The 16,596-nt window shown below is 40.4% G+C and overlaps 6 protein-coding genes across 6 annotated transcripts; 4 read left to right on the forward strand and 2 right to left on the reverse strand.

The window, feature by feature from the left end:
• Positions 1-464: 464 nt before the first annotated feature.
• PKNH_0903400 (uncharacterized protein) lies at positions 465-2,726 on the forward strand (the record flags this gene model as incomplete). The annotated part of the gene is made up of 9 exons (XM_002259022.1): positions 465-495; positions 781-926; positions 1,082-1,191; positions 1,368-1,483; positions 1,604-1,646; positions 1,824-1,975; positions 2,181-2,281; positions 2,429-2,487; positions 2,684-2,726. The coding sequence occupies 9 exons, from the start codon at positions 465-467 to the stop codon at positions 2,724-2,726; spliced, it is 801 nt and encodes a 266-aa protein (XP_002259058.1).
• A 2,084-nt stretch (positions 2,727-4,810) lies between these two features.
• Positions 4,811-5,209, forward strand: PKNH_0903500 (conserved Plasmodium protein, unknown function; the record flags this gene model as incomplete). Its single annotated transcript, XM_002259023.1, has 1 exon — positions 4,811-5,209. The coding sequence occupies one exon, from the start codon at positions 4,811-4,813 to the stop codon at positions 5,207-5,209; it is 399 nt and encodes a 132-aa protein (XP_002259059.1).
• A 645-nt stretch (positions 5,210-5,854) lies between these two features.
• On the reverse strand, positions 5,855-7,282 carry PKNH_0903600 (RuvB-like helicase 2, putative; the record flags this gene model as incomplete). The annotated part of the gene is made up of 1 exon (XM_002259024.1): positions 5,855-7,282. One exon carries the CDS (start codon positions 7,280-7,282, stop codon positions 5,855-5,857), a length of 1,428 nt encoding a protein of 475 aa, XP_002259060.1.
• Positions 7,283-8,684: 1,402 nt separating this feature from the next.
• On the forward strand, positions 8,685-10,078 carry PKNH_0903700 (ribosomal protein S15, apicoplast, putative; the record flags this gene model as incomplete). Its single annotated transcript, XM_002259025.1, has 4 exons — positions 8,685-8,775; positions 8,990-9,327; positions 9,469-9,612; positions 9,800-10,078. 4 exons carry the CDS (start codon positions 8,685-8,687, stop codon positions 10,076-10,078), a joined length of 852 nt encoding a protein of 283 aa, XP_002259061.1.
• Positions 10,079-10,877: 799 nt separating this feature from the next.
• On the forward strand, positions 10,878-13,142 carry PKNH_0903800 (conserved Plasmodium protein, unknown function; the record flags this gene model as incomplete). The annotated part of the gene is made up of 3 exons (XM_002259026.1): positions 10,878-12,706; positions 12,853-12,924; positions 13,082-13,142. 3 exons carry the CDS (start codon positions 10,878-10,880, stop codon positions 13,140-13,142), a joined length of 1,962 nt encoding a protein of 653 aa, XP_002259062.1.
• A 151-nt stretch (positions 13,143-13,293) lies between these two features.
• Positions 13,294-16,399, reverse strand: PKNH_0903900 (exonuclease, putative; the record flags this gene model as incomplete). Its single annotated transcript, XM_002259027.2, has 7 exons — positions 13,294-13,324; positions 13,505-13,612; positions 13,778-13,849; positions 13,977-14,056; positions 14,196-14,271; positions 14,482-15,383; positions 15,695-16,399. The coding sequence occupies 7 exons, from the start codon at positions 16,397-16,399 to the stop codon at positions 13,294-13,296; spliced, it is 1,974 nt and encodes a 657-aa protein (XP_002259063.2).
• Between the last annotated feature and the right edge of the window lie 197 nt (positions 16,400-16,596).

Genomic DNA, 16,596 nt, shown 5'->3' on the forward strand with positions numbered 1-16,596 from the left:
TCCCATGACATTTGTGCGCAAATAAAGGAAAAGCAGTGTGAGATAAGAGAAAAAAAAGAAAAAAAAAAAAAAAAGAAGAAAAAGAAAAAGAAAAAGAGGGGAAAAAAAAAAAAAAAAAAAAAAGAGACCTCTACTATTTGCCCAGAATGCTACAAATGCATATGCGCCACGCATAAGCAACCTCGAACATACACAAGGGAGCATCCCAGCGCACGAACGGAAGATAACAACAATATTGACACACCGCGTTCGCCCGTGGGGCTACACAACGACGTGACAGAGTAACGCAACAACAGAGCAACATAGTGACAGCGTGACGACATATTCTCTTCGCCTACAGTACCGTTCTCCCAACCATCCCTTCCTGCGTTAAGGTCTCTTAACCTTCTTATATGTGTTTGAAAGAAGAGTTTGAATAACAGTTTTTTTTTTTCTTCTTTTTTAATTTCCCCCATTTCGGAAGAATGAACTGGAAAAAGGTTATGAGTTTGGCAGGTAAATTATTTCGCAAAGTGGAGAAGAATTTTTTTTCTTTTTTATATGCTGCGCATGGGGAGGGAAAGGAATTTACAAGAGGAAAATCTCCCTTCAATGTGTGTGTACAGTTTTGCAACGAAGAACTGTCTGCAAAGGGGAGAACCGGAGCGATGTAGAGTGGACGAGAAGACCCACTGCTATATTCGCAGGTTACATTCCCCCCACATGTGCAACCCCATATATACATATATGTATATGTGCATGTTTTTTTTTTTTTTTTTTTTTTTTTTTTTTCCTGTGCAGGAGGGGCGGCAGCGGTGGTTGCCCTGACGTACATGCTAATGAAGGATGATGATAGTCACGATGAAAAAGATGATGAAAATGAAGAAAAGAAAAAAAAAGACGGGAAATTGAATAAGGATACAAACAGAATTATAAAGGGAGAATCGGTAAGAACAAACCAACAATTGGTGCTTACAATAGTAAAGGGGCAAATATACTTTTGTATAACGTACGCAACTGTATATATTTTTACTCCCACCATGTGTGTGGTAGTGTATACTTCCCATTACAACCATCCACTTCTGCTCTCTTCCCTCCCCAGATGACCCGAGAGGATCTCCTGCAACTCTTGAATGAAATGCTCAAACTGCAGACCGACATGAAAAATATTGTTAAAGATTTAATTGTAGTTTCAAAGAATAACAGTTACGAGTAAGTTGCCAAATGAGGAATGAGGGCATTCTCTGTGTGCATGTGTGTATGTGCGTATATGTGTGTGTTTGTCCGGTTGGATCGTAATCCCGTCCAGTGGCATTCCTTCATAATGCCCCTACAATTGAAACATGGGTTTTCTCCCGCTCTTTTTTTTTTTTTTTTTCTCCCCAAAGTTTTATGACCGTATATAATGTGGCGAAGACATATAACACTGTGGACCCCCTGGGTAAATACCAAATCGAGATGCCCGAATTTGACAAGGTTGTGGAGAACTATCACTTCGATCCAGGTACAATTCTTTTCCTTTTTATGGCATCACCATACCATTTTATTCTTCATCTTATGATCAATTTTTCTCCCTCCATTAATGTTCACTCATGAATATAACCCCACCCTACCATCCCTGCAGAGGTGAAAGAGGCTGTCTCGAAGCTCATGTCGTCCCAAGAGAAGTAAGAAACCGATTCAGAGAATTTTCGCATGTGCAAATTAGCGCATGGAAATGTAGATCTTCACGGAAATTTACAATTCCTCAGTGGAAAAAAAAAAAAAAAAAAAAAAAAGATGCTTCTTCATTCCTTCTCTTGTACATTTTTTAACGTGCCCTTTTTTCTTTCCTCTTATCTCAGCTACTATGCCAACATGAGCGAAACCGCCACACTGAGTGTCGATAAAATTATCGAAATTCACCACTTCATGTTAAATGAACTGTACAAGATCGACCCAGAGTTTAAAAAGATTCCGAATAAGCACGAACTGGATCCCAAGCTAATAGCACTAGGTATGTCTTAAACGTTTTTCTAGGAATATTACTATGTTCAAATATGTATGCTTTTGGGGATAAATGAGCTGGGTCGTGTTTCCCTCCCGTGTGTAAGGGCTGATCACCACAGTTGCACTTCGAAGTAACACGAAGCCCTCCCCCCCAGTGATCACTTTCTCCATTTACGACATTCCCAAAATTGTTATACCCCCCCCCTTTGTAGTTATACAATCCATAGTGAGCGCAAAAGTGGAGGAAGAATTCAACTTGACTTCGGAAGACGTGGAGGCCTCCATTGCCAACCAACAATACGCCCTGACTTCGGTGAGGAAGAAGATTTCATGTGTTCTCCCACATATTCCGATGTATATGCAAATGTATACATATACACTTTTTGAACTCCCCCGATCGGTGCTGTACAGGTGTAGTCATTTTTTTTTTTTTTTTTTTTTTCTACCCCCCCCCTTGCAGAACATGGAATTCGCTCGAGTGAACATCCAAATGCAGACAATTATGAACAAATTCATGGGGTAAGGACAACCCTCAAGCTTTGCTAAAACGAAATAGCTCATTCGGCTGAGTTTGCAACATCATGTGGGATATCTTCTACTGTATCTTCCTGATGCGTATGATGGAAATATTAGGCCACTTACCTCATTCCTGCGTTTCGTTTTACTAAATTGTTTTTTTTCCCCCCTTTTTTCTTTTTTTTTTCCTTCCCAACAGCGACCACTTCAAATTTATGTGCGACAAGGAGGGAGTCTACTAGGCGAAGACGTAGTGCAGAGTCCCTAACTTCACCATTCCATCAGCCCACCAAAAAGTTTAAAATTTAGTTCTCAAGATGCGCCTTGTACACATATTCATCATATCATTCTGTGCAAAGGAAAAAAAAAAAAGAAAGAATATAATAAAAAATAATTCGAGCAACGGTTATTTTCTACATTGCTTTGTTTTTATTTTTTCACACACGTTATTTCTACGTGTTGCTCTATTGTTGTCATGGATATAGATAACACTGCCACATGATACCCTTTTTTATTATCTCATTTTTTTTAAAAAGGAGAAGGTTCTCCGTCGCATCCATGTATACAGAAAGAAAAAAATATTTCCACACATTTTATATGTTATTAATTTAATATATAAATACGTGCCCATATGTGTGTCTTCGCACATATGCCTACACTGTGCATAACGTGGCTGCGCGCTTGTGTGTTGTTAACCTTTTAAATGTTTTATGCATTCACTAATGTTTGTTTCTTTCCCCTCTGTCTCTGCTTCTGCGCCTGCTCCCATGTCAGCCCCTGCGCTGTCTTCTCTCACGTACCCATTTTTGAATTCCCCCCCCACACACACAGTGTTGATTTAATGTGTATATGCACACGTACGTGTATGTTCCAGGTTTAGGCCTCCAATGTAAAAGCAACCTGATGTTGCATGTGCCCCGCACTCCCCTGCTCGAGTTTCGGCACGCTTAATGCATCACGCGGTTTTACACCCACGTTATGCTATTTACACTGCTCTTCGACTTCTTTTCTTTTTCTGCGCTATGCCCTTTTCTTTTTTCCAAATTAACAATAAAACAATTTAGCAAAAGACAAAATTGCAGCATGTCGCAAATTTTGTTATCTTTTAATCTATTTTTCATCCCCGAAGTGGAAGTCCCTCGATCGATTTGAAGGGGCCAAAAAAATATAATCACACCAACAATGGAGTAGCCACCATGCGTCCAAAAATGTTTCTTCCTAATGGAACGTTGGGTACATCCATCCACGTAGCAGTTTTTAGTTACCATCCATTATGGCTCCATAAAAAATACCTCTCCCTTTCACGCCCCCGAGGATAGTCCAAACAATCAATTGCAAATTGGACAATTAATAACACTATGTGTATGAACCTTAAATTTGTGTTGAAAGAAATACTTATATCGTGAGAAAAACAAAATGGTTGATCATTCCACAAATTTTTCATTTTCCTCACCCTAGTTGTCACTTCCTATATAAATCGTTTAAGCGTTTTCCTTGTCTGCATTTCCATCATCACAGGGATGGAGAAGTGTAAAGCCACATATTCAAAGTTGCACACAAGTGGGGAAAAAAAAAAAAAAAAAAAAAAAAAAAAAAAAATATGAACAGTTCATACAAAAAGGGCCATTATCCTAGCTAAATTGTTTTTTTCATGAATGTGCAAAAGAAAGGTTTCTTTAAGAGCAGAAATACCAGCTCAGTTGTGGTTTCTAACTATACGAATCAAACCTACTGATTAAAAGACAAAGTAGCAACTTGCAGCATGTGTCTTAAGCGCTAAAAGTTGCTACACCTTTGCAAGCCGCACTGCCAAAATGTAAGATTGGACAACGGTGGTTTGAACAAAGGAAAAAAAAAAAAAAAAATAAATAAAATATAGCATTATTTCTGACTTGTTCATAAAAAATATAAAAAAAAAAATATATCACACCATTTTACAGAGGCAAATATGGATATATAAAACTTTCCATAAAGTAAAGAGGAAAAAAATGATGTAATTCCCAAATTTTCTTCCACATTAAGAACATGTTAAAAAGGAGTAAAGTTCATTCCACCACGGATTATTTTACATTTTTAATGATTCGTCTATGAGCCCTTTTCGTGCATGTTCGAATTTCATCACTCTTTCTGTTTACACTTTTTTTTTTTTTTTTTTTGGTTCACTCCTGTCCGCTTCATCAAACGTGTGCTCTCATCCATACACCTTAGACACCATAACAAGGATTCAAATAAATTAGCGCTCCTTCTTAGGGGAAAAATCGAGACGAACAAGATAGTAAGGAACAAACTAACGTGCAAGTAAACCTGTCATAAACTCAACAGAACAATGAAATTAGGCAAAGACAAGGTCACCTTCCTCCTTGGGATCATAGCGTCCATTCTCCTGTTCGTGGTTGGGGGGCTGTTTAACAACGTCAGCTACATTCTAGGGTGTTACACATTCTTAGGATTGGTTTTGACAGTGTACACCATACTCGCATTTTTCATCCCCAGCACCCAGAAATCAAGAGATTTTGTCTTCTCATACGGAGTAACAACAGCGTGCATGTTCGTGATATCACTCATGTTTCACATAATAATAACTGATTCGAAGGTAAAATCATCATGCAGATATAACAATAGCAATTGCGCCCATTATGTACTTATATCAGTGTGTGGATTTGCTTCAACTTTCTGTTTCTTAGCTGCTTCTGTAATGACTTTCAAGGTTCTCCGCGTTTGGTAGGCGTGGCAACGAAGCTGTCACCTAACCATGTGACGTTTCCGCATTGCCTTCCTGCGCATGCCACCATTTCCCCCTCCCTCTAGCCTTTTCCACGCTATAATTGCTTTTTACGTGTTGTTATCATAACATACATGTTTCTAAAACGTATGGAATGAATAAAATGTGTCTTCCTCCCCTGAATGTACCTACCTTATGAGTGTGCATTTCACCGAGACCCCCTGCGCTCGTTACGACGCCGTCCAACTTGAACTAGCGATTTTTCGCAAAATCCATTTTAAAGTAAGCGTTCACCTTTGGCCGCCTTCAACGGAGAAATGTACCTCCTATAAGGTTTTTTTCAACCCCCTAAACCTGTAAAAACCACACACCAGTGTAGGTATTTCCCCACATGGGACCAGTTAAAGGAGGGAAGGAGTAAACAGTCTATTGAAAAGGAAAAGAGGCATACTAATAAAATTGCACATTTAAAAAAAAAAAAAAAAAAAAAAAAAGCTAAGCGGCTTGGGAAAAACAACTCAAATTGGGTTAGAAGCAAAGTACAAAGTAAGCAAAAATTAACCAACTTAGGCTCCTAAATTGGGAAAATAAAAGAAAAATGATACCAGGTGATACCCATCGTCAAAACGTTATCGATGATGAGCCTCTTCAATTGACGAATTTGTTGAACTGCTCGGCTACTCGATGCGCAGAAGTTTTAGCATCCATAAACAGAGCATCCGCTTGTTCAATGTGCTTTACATCAATGACAGTTTTCCCCTCAACACTGGCAATAATTCTAGAGGGCTCCAATAAAAGCATGGCAAAACGGAGAGAGGATTGGCTTCCAATTTTGGCTAGATAATTCATCCCATCCTCACTAATGTTGATCTTTTCCGTCTTGGCCCTCAGAGCTAATATTTGAACAATTTCAGTCAAGGTGTATGGAAAGGTTTTGACGATGATAAGCCTATCTAATAGGTCCACCGAAATTCCATGGGGTTCAATATTTTCGGTGCCTTTAACTGTACAGATACCTCTATTGGTGGCCATTATAACAATTGGAGCTAAAGGAGATTCTATGGCCCTATTTAGGTAAGAGAAACATTCTATATCTAACATATGCGCTTCATCTATATATAGAACCCCCGGTATAATTTCGGCTAGTCCCATTTCTAAGAATTTATTGACAGTTTTGTTAATTTCTATTCTTAGTTTTTCCGTAATTTCTGTCTTTTTAGGTCTCAAATAGGAGTTCAACACAGAAGCTAGATCTTCCCCTACTGTTGGGTTGGCATTAGCTAGATCAATATCATGCAAAGATATTTGTTGTACCACTTCCTTCTTTTTGTGAACCTCCCCTTTAGGTAGAGATACATACTCATCAAACTCAATGTCGTATTCCTTCGAATAGACATTACATCTACCTAACCTTTTCACATGTCCTGTGTTCGTTTCTATATAAATAACATCTCCAATTTTTATTTTCTCTCTAACAATTTGTTCATGTATTTTCGGGGCTAATCTCAACGTCTTTGCTCCCTTCACTGTTTTGAGGGTGATAATAATGGCGTTGATTTGCTTAGCTTTATTTAACGAATACAAGCACTCATTTTCCTCCACCACCATATCTACTACTTCCCCCTCATATACCAATTTTTCGTCCTTTATTTTTATGTGTATACTTTTTCGGAAGGCTTCTAAAATAACTTCCGTTTTTTTTATTTCGTTACTGTACACTTCGGAACCTGATAGAAATACGAAGGGCATTTTTTTATTTATTTCCCTGCTTATCCCGATTGCTAACGCGCTCTTTCCGCTTCCACTTGGACCCGCTAACAGGATACATTTTCCAGCTAGCTTTTTTTGTTTTATTAAATCCACAAGAAATAAAGACGCTTCTCTCGCTTTGAATTGCCCAATCAGTCCACAGGAATTATCAAAGAACATGGAGTACCTCTCGTCAGTTAAATTTACATCATTCTCATGCAAGTATATATTTGTATTTACTCCTAACCCCTTGATATGACTATGGATATTTACTCTTTCCTTTTTCGCGTCGCTTGACGTGTTTACGCTCGCTAGTTTTATCTGCATTTTGTCTTCTCCCGCGGGTAGAGTAATATTGCGTAAGCTCCTCTTCTGACACTTTCACAGTGAAAAAACTACCCCAAGCATCACACAGGAAAGTACTCCTCCTTGGCGAAAATCACCACCCCGGGAAATCTGCAAATTCAAGTCGCACCTATGTACCACGGGATGGGCTCCCTAATTGGACGCTCATCAAAGGGGCACTTACAACACCTCCCTCTATATTGTATATATGCTCTCTTTCCCCTTCACGTACGGCAAGAAATGAAGGAGATATTTCAACTGGTATGCATATGCAGCGTTAACTAACAAACGCTGGGACAGTTGCTATGGCGGAATGAAATATCTCCAACCAGGGTTACATCGTTCGCCGATTGTTCAGGGGGCACGCATCTACGGGTTCCGCATACAGATGAAGCATGGAATCAGATAGCCACAAAGATGAAAAAAAAAAAAAAAAAAAAAAAAAAAAGAAAAATACATATAAGTAAAAATACATATGAGTAAAAGTACATATGAGTAAAAGTACATATAAGTAAAAGTACATATAAGTAAAAATACATATAAGTAAAAATACATATATACAAATTTACAACGAAGGGGCGCGCTATTTCCAGCCGAACATGTTGTTGCTCCTTCCTCATGCAAATTTTTCAAATGGATTCTTTCCCTCGGTACATTGTACGCTATTCGCCCGAAACGATTCTCCGGGTACTCCTTTTTTCTGCGTTTCCCTTTCGAAACTTTCCAATTGGCTGTTCGCTCTTCTGTGTTGTATGTCCCAAATCGTGTATATGCACTCAACTCAAGGTTACCTTTATTTTATTGTTTTATTATTTTTTTTTTTTTTTTCCACCCCGGTAACGGCACTTCGCGTCAGTAGGGAGGGTATACACCTTAAAGCGAATGTGAATAAAATTTCACTTGGGCACTTCATCGAGATAAGCATTTCACTAAAACGAGGTCAAGAGCTTGTTTTACTGGAAGACTACGTGTAAGTCCTTCTCATTTTCCTCCTTCCATAAGTGTAAAAAAAAAAAAAAAAAAATATATATATATATATAAGGGGGAAAAAAAAGAACATATCACCCATCCAGGAAAGTTAATTTTGAAATATACGAATGAACAGAGCCGTATTTGGCTCCCTCCCAAAATGCAGTTTTACTTTTCATTCTAAGGGCATATACTAAGAAGGAACCATCAGGAAGGACGATGTGGGGTTGATTAAGAAAGGAATCAGTCTGCTGAAAAAGCCAAGTGAGTTGTTCGCATGTTAGCCGCGTGCCTTGCCCGGTTGTAATACACACACATGACCAGAGACGCAAGCGCGCAACCGCGCGTAGAGATGCCAACACCATCCACCCTTACGACAGAGAAAAACTAATTATTATGATATCCTAAAATTTAAATGAAAAGGATAAGGACGTGCTTAGCGCTCTTGCTAGTCCTCCACGTGCAGCTACCACTAGGTGTGCTCTTTTGCCATGGCTTCATCTTAGGTGAGGAAGGGAAACCAAAACTTGTACACCACAACGTGTAAACCACAACGTGTAAACCACAACGTGTACACCACAACGCGTACACCACAACGTGTACACCACAACGTGTACACCACAACGCGCAAGTGTGCCCACTGTTGTTGCGTCAGCGCCAGCGCACTGATATACCATGCCTCCAAAAGCATCCCTATTTTTTCGTGCCCCAACTGTGTAGATAATCGAGTGGTTTCGTCTCCCCGTGGATCATGGAGAACTCTTCGAAAAAGAAAGCGCGAAGGCAGTAACCCTTCCAGTGGGGTGACCACCGACAGTGTATACGTCACATGGGCCATGTCAGATGGACACGAAGAGATGCCCCCTTCCCGTGGTCATATACCCAACTTGCTCGAACAACTGTCAGAAGGGGACACAGAACAAGGACCATCCAAGACTAACGTAAAAACCAAGGCACAAAAGCAAAAGGAAGAAATGGAGGAAATTATAAAAAAAAGCGAAAGCATAGCAGTAGAGCGTTCCTTCTCCTTTAACAGAAGTGACATAAGAATTAATCCGGTACGTCGATTTGGAAAAATGTAGACATGCCAGATGATGCAAACTTTGTCAATGGTATTTTCTCCTCTCAGTATCACGGTGCATATCCTCTCAGCGTCAGTTACCATGTGGCCGTTTATCTTCGCCTCCCCCCTTTTGTAGGAACTCCTAAAAGAGCTCATTACACAAAAATACCGAAAGCTCTTTCAGCGGCATGACAAAGACTGCGGCAGTAGCGAAATTCAAATTATCATTTTGACCTTCAAAATATTTTTCCTTACGGAGCATATGAAGAGGAACAAAAAGGTGTGCCCTAGGGGAAAAATGAAAAAAAAAAATTATTAACAAAATAGTAGTTAACCAAATGATGGAATATTTGAGAAACCTACCGAGGGGTTGGTAACTTCCTGTCGGCAGGTAGATTTTTTTTTTTAGTCAGCCCCACTTCACCCCGCATATGTTACACCACCACGATTACATTTCCCCTTTGCAGGACTTTGCCTGCTTGAGAGGCCTCTTCAAATGTGTAAGCAAACGAAGGAGGTTGCTCGTCTACTTAGGAAGGAAAAATAGAGATATTTTTGATAAAATAACAGATTTTTTTAAAATTAAAAAACCGCTGCTTCCAGGGACAGCTGAATATTACAACAAAGATCTGAAGTATGTTCATTTCCACAACACGAAGAGGTTTAAAAACAACGCGGAACGGAAGAAAAAGGTTAAGGCCAAGAACAAGAAGGTGCAGACGGACAAAATTTTGTTTGGCGACTGATTAGGGAAAGAGTGATACAACTTTCCACCTTTTGCCTAACGTACGTATGTGCCCCTTTTTATGTGAAGAATTGTACACGTTATTCTTTAAAAAAAAAAAAAAAAAAACGTTTATACGGTAACCTCACATTTGTGTATTTCCCGGAAAGCATCTCTTCTCATCTCTTCCCCTTTTTTTTTTTTTTTTTTTTTTTTTTTTGTAACGTACATGCGAAGAGGTAAGTCTCCATTTTGCATTTGATCGTTTTCCCCCTTTTTTTGTGCATTCCTTTTTTTTTTACAACATACTGCATAGGTGTATCGCACGTAGCTACCATTTGAAGCATCCCGTGCAAACCATTTTGGTGGAGTCGACTCAGTGAGGCCTACGCATAAATCTTACACCTCCTCCCCCCAAAGTGATTCATTCACATTAATTATTTTTTCTTCCAATCCTCTATTAAACTTTAAAATCATTTCCCCTCCCATGTGCACAACACATGCTTCATGAATAGAAGAATAATTGCCACCCATTTCAGATAGGCCTCTTTTCCCCTTAGTCAGTTCCCTCCCACTTTTTTTTTTTTTTTTTTTTTTTTTTTTTTTTTGTGCATACCTGGAGGGTTCATTTTAACAGTGCTTCACCATCCCACTAGCCTATGTTCGCTTTTCTGCGCTTATTGTAAACTGTTTCTACGTTTATGTTCCGTCCCTCATCCACGCCCTTTCCTCCCTTTTTAAGAAAGTAATTATCACACTTAAACATGGCATGAGTAGGAGAGGGCTTTTCTCACCCCCTTTTCGACTCCATCCCCCCAAAAATGAGTTGCCTACTTGCGAATTATGTAGAACGAAAAGTTTCGCATTTTTTTTTCCCTTTTCATTTTTTGCTGTACACGTTGCGCAGTTGGTTTCTCCATTTGGCGATTCTCTTGGCCGTACTGCATGGGGTAACGCTCTGCAAGAGTGGCCAAGGGGTGGACGCGTCGCGGGTCGTCCCTGCCGTGCCCCCCATTTTCAGTGTCATCAGCAGTGATGTCAAATTAGAAAACCAAGGGGATTACGTGAGGAGGTCTCACCACCACCAAGGGGTGAAACTCTACGAGCAAGTCAGGAACAAATGCAAGGTGTACTTCTTGCCCCTCGTATGGCCATGCGGCGGGAAGGGGGGCCAACAAGGTACAAATATAGAGAGAGACAATGAAGGAAACTCCAACAGAACGACTAATAAAAACGTCAACAAGACCGATGGAAATACAGCTGACAAAAACTCTGAGAGGAGCGATGGGCGCACACCACGGGGCAACGACGAAACCCCGTTCGAATACCTGGAGAAAAACATACGACACACGAAACACGAAATGGAAAATCTCGCGGCATATGTCGCGCAGTCAGATGCAGTTATAGTACCCATGAACTACCATGACATTTTAAATACACATCTCCTGGACATTGCCCAGTTTAGCAACTTCCTTAATGTGATTGACTTGCTACTTTATGTGAACCAAACGAAGGATAACCACAACGTTATTTTTTACATATACAATTTTCATGAAGATGATGATGCGTCTGGAGGTAGAATACATCACGATACCTACGTGGAGAAGGAAAAGGCATCCATCGTTAATATTGTACAGTCGTTTCTTCGGAATCATTGGAAAGACAGGTACGACAAATGTATAAAGGAGAAATTCTTTTTTGCAAGAGAGAACACCATCAATATGAATAAATGGAATGACCAATTTGAGAAAAAGAAGGTCTACTACCGGGTGAAGATACCCATGGAGGGTAATGCTCCCGAAGGGAAAATAACACCATCGGAGAGTAGCCCCACAACGAGGGATCATAGAATCTACTCCATCTTTGAGAACCATCGTCCAGACGCTTTGAAGAAGCTGACTAGCCAAAATTACTTCGTCTATAATTTCTTTTCCAATTTGAGAATTTCCATTTTGCATGAATATTTAAAATTGTCTAGCCAACTCAAAGTCGACAATTTTGATCCACTACCAGATGCAGGAAAAATGAAAATAAAAATGAACCAAGTGGCGAAAGAAATAGACATGTTGATAAGCAAATTTTTACATTTCCAATTAAACAAAAGTATCGTTAGGGATGAGAAAACTATTGAACAGATTAAAAGAAAGCAGCATTCTTACCTCGTTCATATCATCATAACCGACTTGCTAGAAAAATATGAACACCTTCTGGAAAATCTTATTCGACAGTTGTACCAATTGTATAGACAGAGAATAAAAAAAATAAAAATAACTTCAAATATGATTAATGAGTTTTCAAAAGAAATTAAAAAAATGGATAATCTGTTTCACCTGTACAACTCGTCCATGTCCTTTGTCCATTACTTCAAAAACAAAGAGGATTATTTTCTGCAAAGGGCTAACTCTATTGCCCTTCACATGCAAGCAAAACTCCTACAGATGATGAACGAAACCACTACTGAAATAGTAAACTATTATATATCACAGGGGGTGTACGTTCGCAACTACAACTTCACTTCTTCTTTTCTTTCCCTGAGGAAATACTCCTTCTTTTCCTACATGCTTCAAACTGTCGCCGACATGTTCAAAAACAGAATAAGCCTCAGCTTTAACTACCTGTCCCCGAGCGCCTTCGGATTCTCCTCATACAAGTAAGGCGTGTGTGAAGAAAAAAGGAAAGGGGACCTAACCTCTGGACGGAAAAAAACGATTCCCCCAAATTATGCATCGCACAAACTACGCTGCGCAATCGCACTGCTCCTACACCCCGTTGACATGTTCTTTCCCCATCCCTCAGGGACGACCTCTCCTTATCCCCCAAGAGGGACCTCATGATCACCACCAGCGAGATGGACCAGGTGGAAAAAATGTAAGTTCGCAGGTGCAGGTGCAAGTGCAGGTGCAAGTGCAGGTGCAAGTGCAGGTGCGCAAGGCACATCGGCCAACCGATCAACTGACTAACCGACCAACCGATCAACCGATCAACCGCCGCACAAATCGCTTCTCTAACCGCATCCCCCCTGCAGAAACATTCCCACAAGTACCTACTCCAAGATTCTCCTGTCAATGGAAAGGAATAAGAGGTAACCAAACTGGACCTACATGAGGAGCGAACTCCCTAGGTAGGTGACATTCCACTAAAAAAAAAAAAAAAAAAAAAAAAAAAAAAAAAAGGGCCACGCCAGTTTTTCCATTTTCTTTCTTTTGTATTAATTACACTAGTCCATCTATTCACGCGTTAGTATCTGTGCTCCCGTCCAGTGAGTTCTCTACGAATGGGAAGGAAGAGGCGTCACATCATTTAATGTTTGTGTGATACGGTGTCATTCAATTCCGTCCTATGGCTATGTCATTCTAAAGCATGCCATGTGGGACTGTAGGCGATGGGGAACTCTCTTCTCCCCTTTTCCAAAGAAAAAAAAAAAAAAAAAAAAAAAAAAAAAACTTACCTCAACTTGTATTTGAGCTTCGAAATCTTTTTACTGCGCTCCGTAATTATCTTGTTTATCGTGTTGCAGTTTATGAAGGGGAGGTGTACGATGTACTCCCAAGTTTCTCTGCACAGGTGGAAAAGTAAAAAAAATAAATAAATAAAATAACAATAACCATAACGATGATACATGATCATTCAAGCACTCGGCACAACTTCACAAATTAATCAAACCGATGGGGCGCTGGGCTTAAGGGAGACCCGTCTACACACCTTCCCCCACAACACGTACTTTTTTCCATTGGGATCGATTCGAACGTTCTCTGGGAAGAAGGACTTCACCTCGTCTTCGGAGTAGATATTCCTACGTGGATTGGCGCAGTGAAAAGGGTATGTGTGTGTGCTTGTCGTGGAACATCTTTTGGGTATTTAACCGAACGGCCCATCCGTGCATATATTGCCAAACGGAATAAGTACCCCCATGGACTCACTTGTACGCCTCGGGAAGGAGGTTGTTGTCCTTCTGCGGAAGAACGCTGATGAGGTGCGTGTACGCCGAGTAGGGCTTTCCCTGCGGGGGTCGAAACGGTAAATGTGAGTAATCAGATGAACGACGAAACCCACGCCTGTACATTACGTACATACAGGTATATACGGGACACCCCCACGTATGTGTGACACCAGAGAACTTACACCATGATCGCCCCTACCTTTTCGAAAAAAAAATCGGATTTCTCAAAGGATAATAAATCGCTGCACAAGGGCGCGTAGTGGTAGGGGTACTCCCTGAAAAAAAAAAAAGAGAGAAAAAAGTCCATGTGTAGTATTGTTGCTTCATTTTGTGCAACAGGATGAATCTAGGAGCTGGTCGAGGGCACGACTCCCAGCGATGTTTGTCTTAAGCAATCTCCTCTGTGAAAGCGGTTTTACTCTTTCTCTCTTTTTTTTTTTTTTTTTTTTTTTTTCCTTTCATGCATAGAGTTTCTGCCGACTTACCAACACCAACTGGCACAGCCAAAGTGGTAGTAGTGCAGATTCCAGAAAAGACCCTCGATGTACTTCTTCACAATGTGTTGGATCTGTTTCGGATCCTCGACTCCGAACTTCTGCAGATAGTAGTAACTCTTATATCTGCGTTCATCAGTGAACTCAAGAATATTTTCTTCATTTCCTCTTTTTAAAAAATAAGAAAATTCTTGAGCGCTTAAAATTTTCAAAATAATTTTAAGTCTCTGTATGTGAACCTTATCCTTAAGGGTAATATAATTGTTGTATCTGTATATGTAGTATATATAGGCATTAAGAATTTCATTCATGGAGCCTTCATTAATGTCGATATGTGGGATCTGTGGGAGGAAGTCATTCCCTACCAAGAAGGAGAGGAAAACTATATCGTCCACTACACGACTAATGTTGAAGATGACATTTTTTTCTTTTTTCAACTTATTTATGTAGGTTGCTATTTGGGTTCTTATAGAATTGCGTAATTTGTACACATCCAATATTTCAAAATCGTAACTGTTCAGTGGTTCGCAGTTCACGTAGTAATCCTGTGTGTAGTGGTGGATTCTGCAGAAGGGGTTTCTCTGCGCGGGGGGGAGAGCGGAATCCAAACTGGAATCCGCCTCATTCGTATTGTCCACGTTGTCACGCTCATTGGTTTTGTCCATGTCGCCCCCCTGATAGGTATTTTGCGACTCCTTCGCCTGATCGAAATCCCGCTGCGCCTTCTCAAAATTCTCCAAGAGCGTGACCTGCGAGTCGTTGGTCATTTTGTACTTGTCCCTCAGAATGAAGATGTTGTTAAGGTGCGTAACGAGTGATAGCATGATGAGATCTGCGTCCAGTCCATAGATGCAATGACTGTAATTTCGGAAGGCGACGTCGCGCTTGCAGTTCTGCGGGGGAGAAGCGGTGAAATGGACCAGCAACAATCATGTGTCGACAAAGGTAATGGTGCATTACGACAACGGTGCATTACGGTAATGGTATTTTACGGTAATGGTATTTTACGGTAATGGTATTTTACGGTAATGGCGTTTTACGGTAACGGTGTTTTACGGCAATGATGCATTACGGCAATGATGCATTACGACAACGGTGCATTACGACAACGGTGCATCGCAGTATTGTGGCGAAGTGTGCACCACCCCACATTCGGGGTAGGGTTTCTGCTAAACGGATTGCTTCGCATTGCAGTCTAGCTTACCTCCCGAATGAACTTGAGAATTTTGTGCTCACCCTCCCCGGGCACATCGGAGCCGGAGAAAATCACGTCGAAGGGAAAAATTTCCTTCTTCTTCAAAATCTGGAACCACTTGTTCAGGGAGAGGTTAATCTTGTACATGAAGTCTGTACCGGTCGTGATACAGTTAGGGTTGAACAAGTTAGTCCCGTTAGAATTATCACTAACTTTGAACAAACTGAGGAAGCGCCTCTTCCTCTGTTGATTCATCTTTGCCTTTGGAGACACCCCGTCCACCCCGACATAAACTAACTTCCTTGGTTTCACTAAATGAAACAGATTCTTCAGGTACTTCAAAATATTTGATAGAAGCTCGTGCTCATCATGCACAGGTAGAGTCTCCTTGTTTGCATGTGTGCAATGATGTATTACTCCATTCATGTCTACATAAAAAATATCCACTTCCTTCTGTCCATCATTTGTCATTAGCTCCTCCCTAACTGTAGGGTAATAGGATGTCAGCCATTTGTACATTCTTGGAATTCCAAAAATTCGTTGTCCCTTTCTTTTACCTACATACTTATATTTTCCATGTCTTACACTTTTCACCATGTTCTTCGATGACCCAATGAAATACTGTTCCTTCCTCTTTGCCCCGCTTGCCATTAACCACATGAAACATATCAATGAACAAGCCACTGAACATGCTCGCCAAAATGATACACGCATGTTCAATCTCCTTCGTTGCGCTTACAGTCGTATTTTTTTTTTTTTTTTTTTTTTTTTTGGTATCTGCATTTTTGCTTCTCTCATGAGGGAGGGAGGAATTTCTAATAACCCGTTGACACACTCACTGGGTGAAGGGGGAGGAGCTCTCCTCGAAGAATGAACAGAGGCATACTAACATCATACCCATGTGGAACCAT

This window comes from Plasmodium knowlesi (genome assembly GCF_000006355.2).
Source record: "Plasmodium knowlesi strain H genome assembly, chromosome: 9".
NCBI lineage: Eukaryota > Apicomplexa > Aconoidasida > Haemosporida > Plasmodiidae > Plasmodium > Plasmodium knowlesi.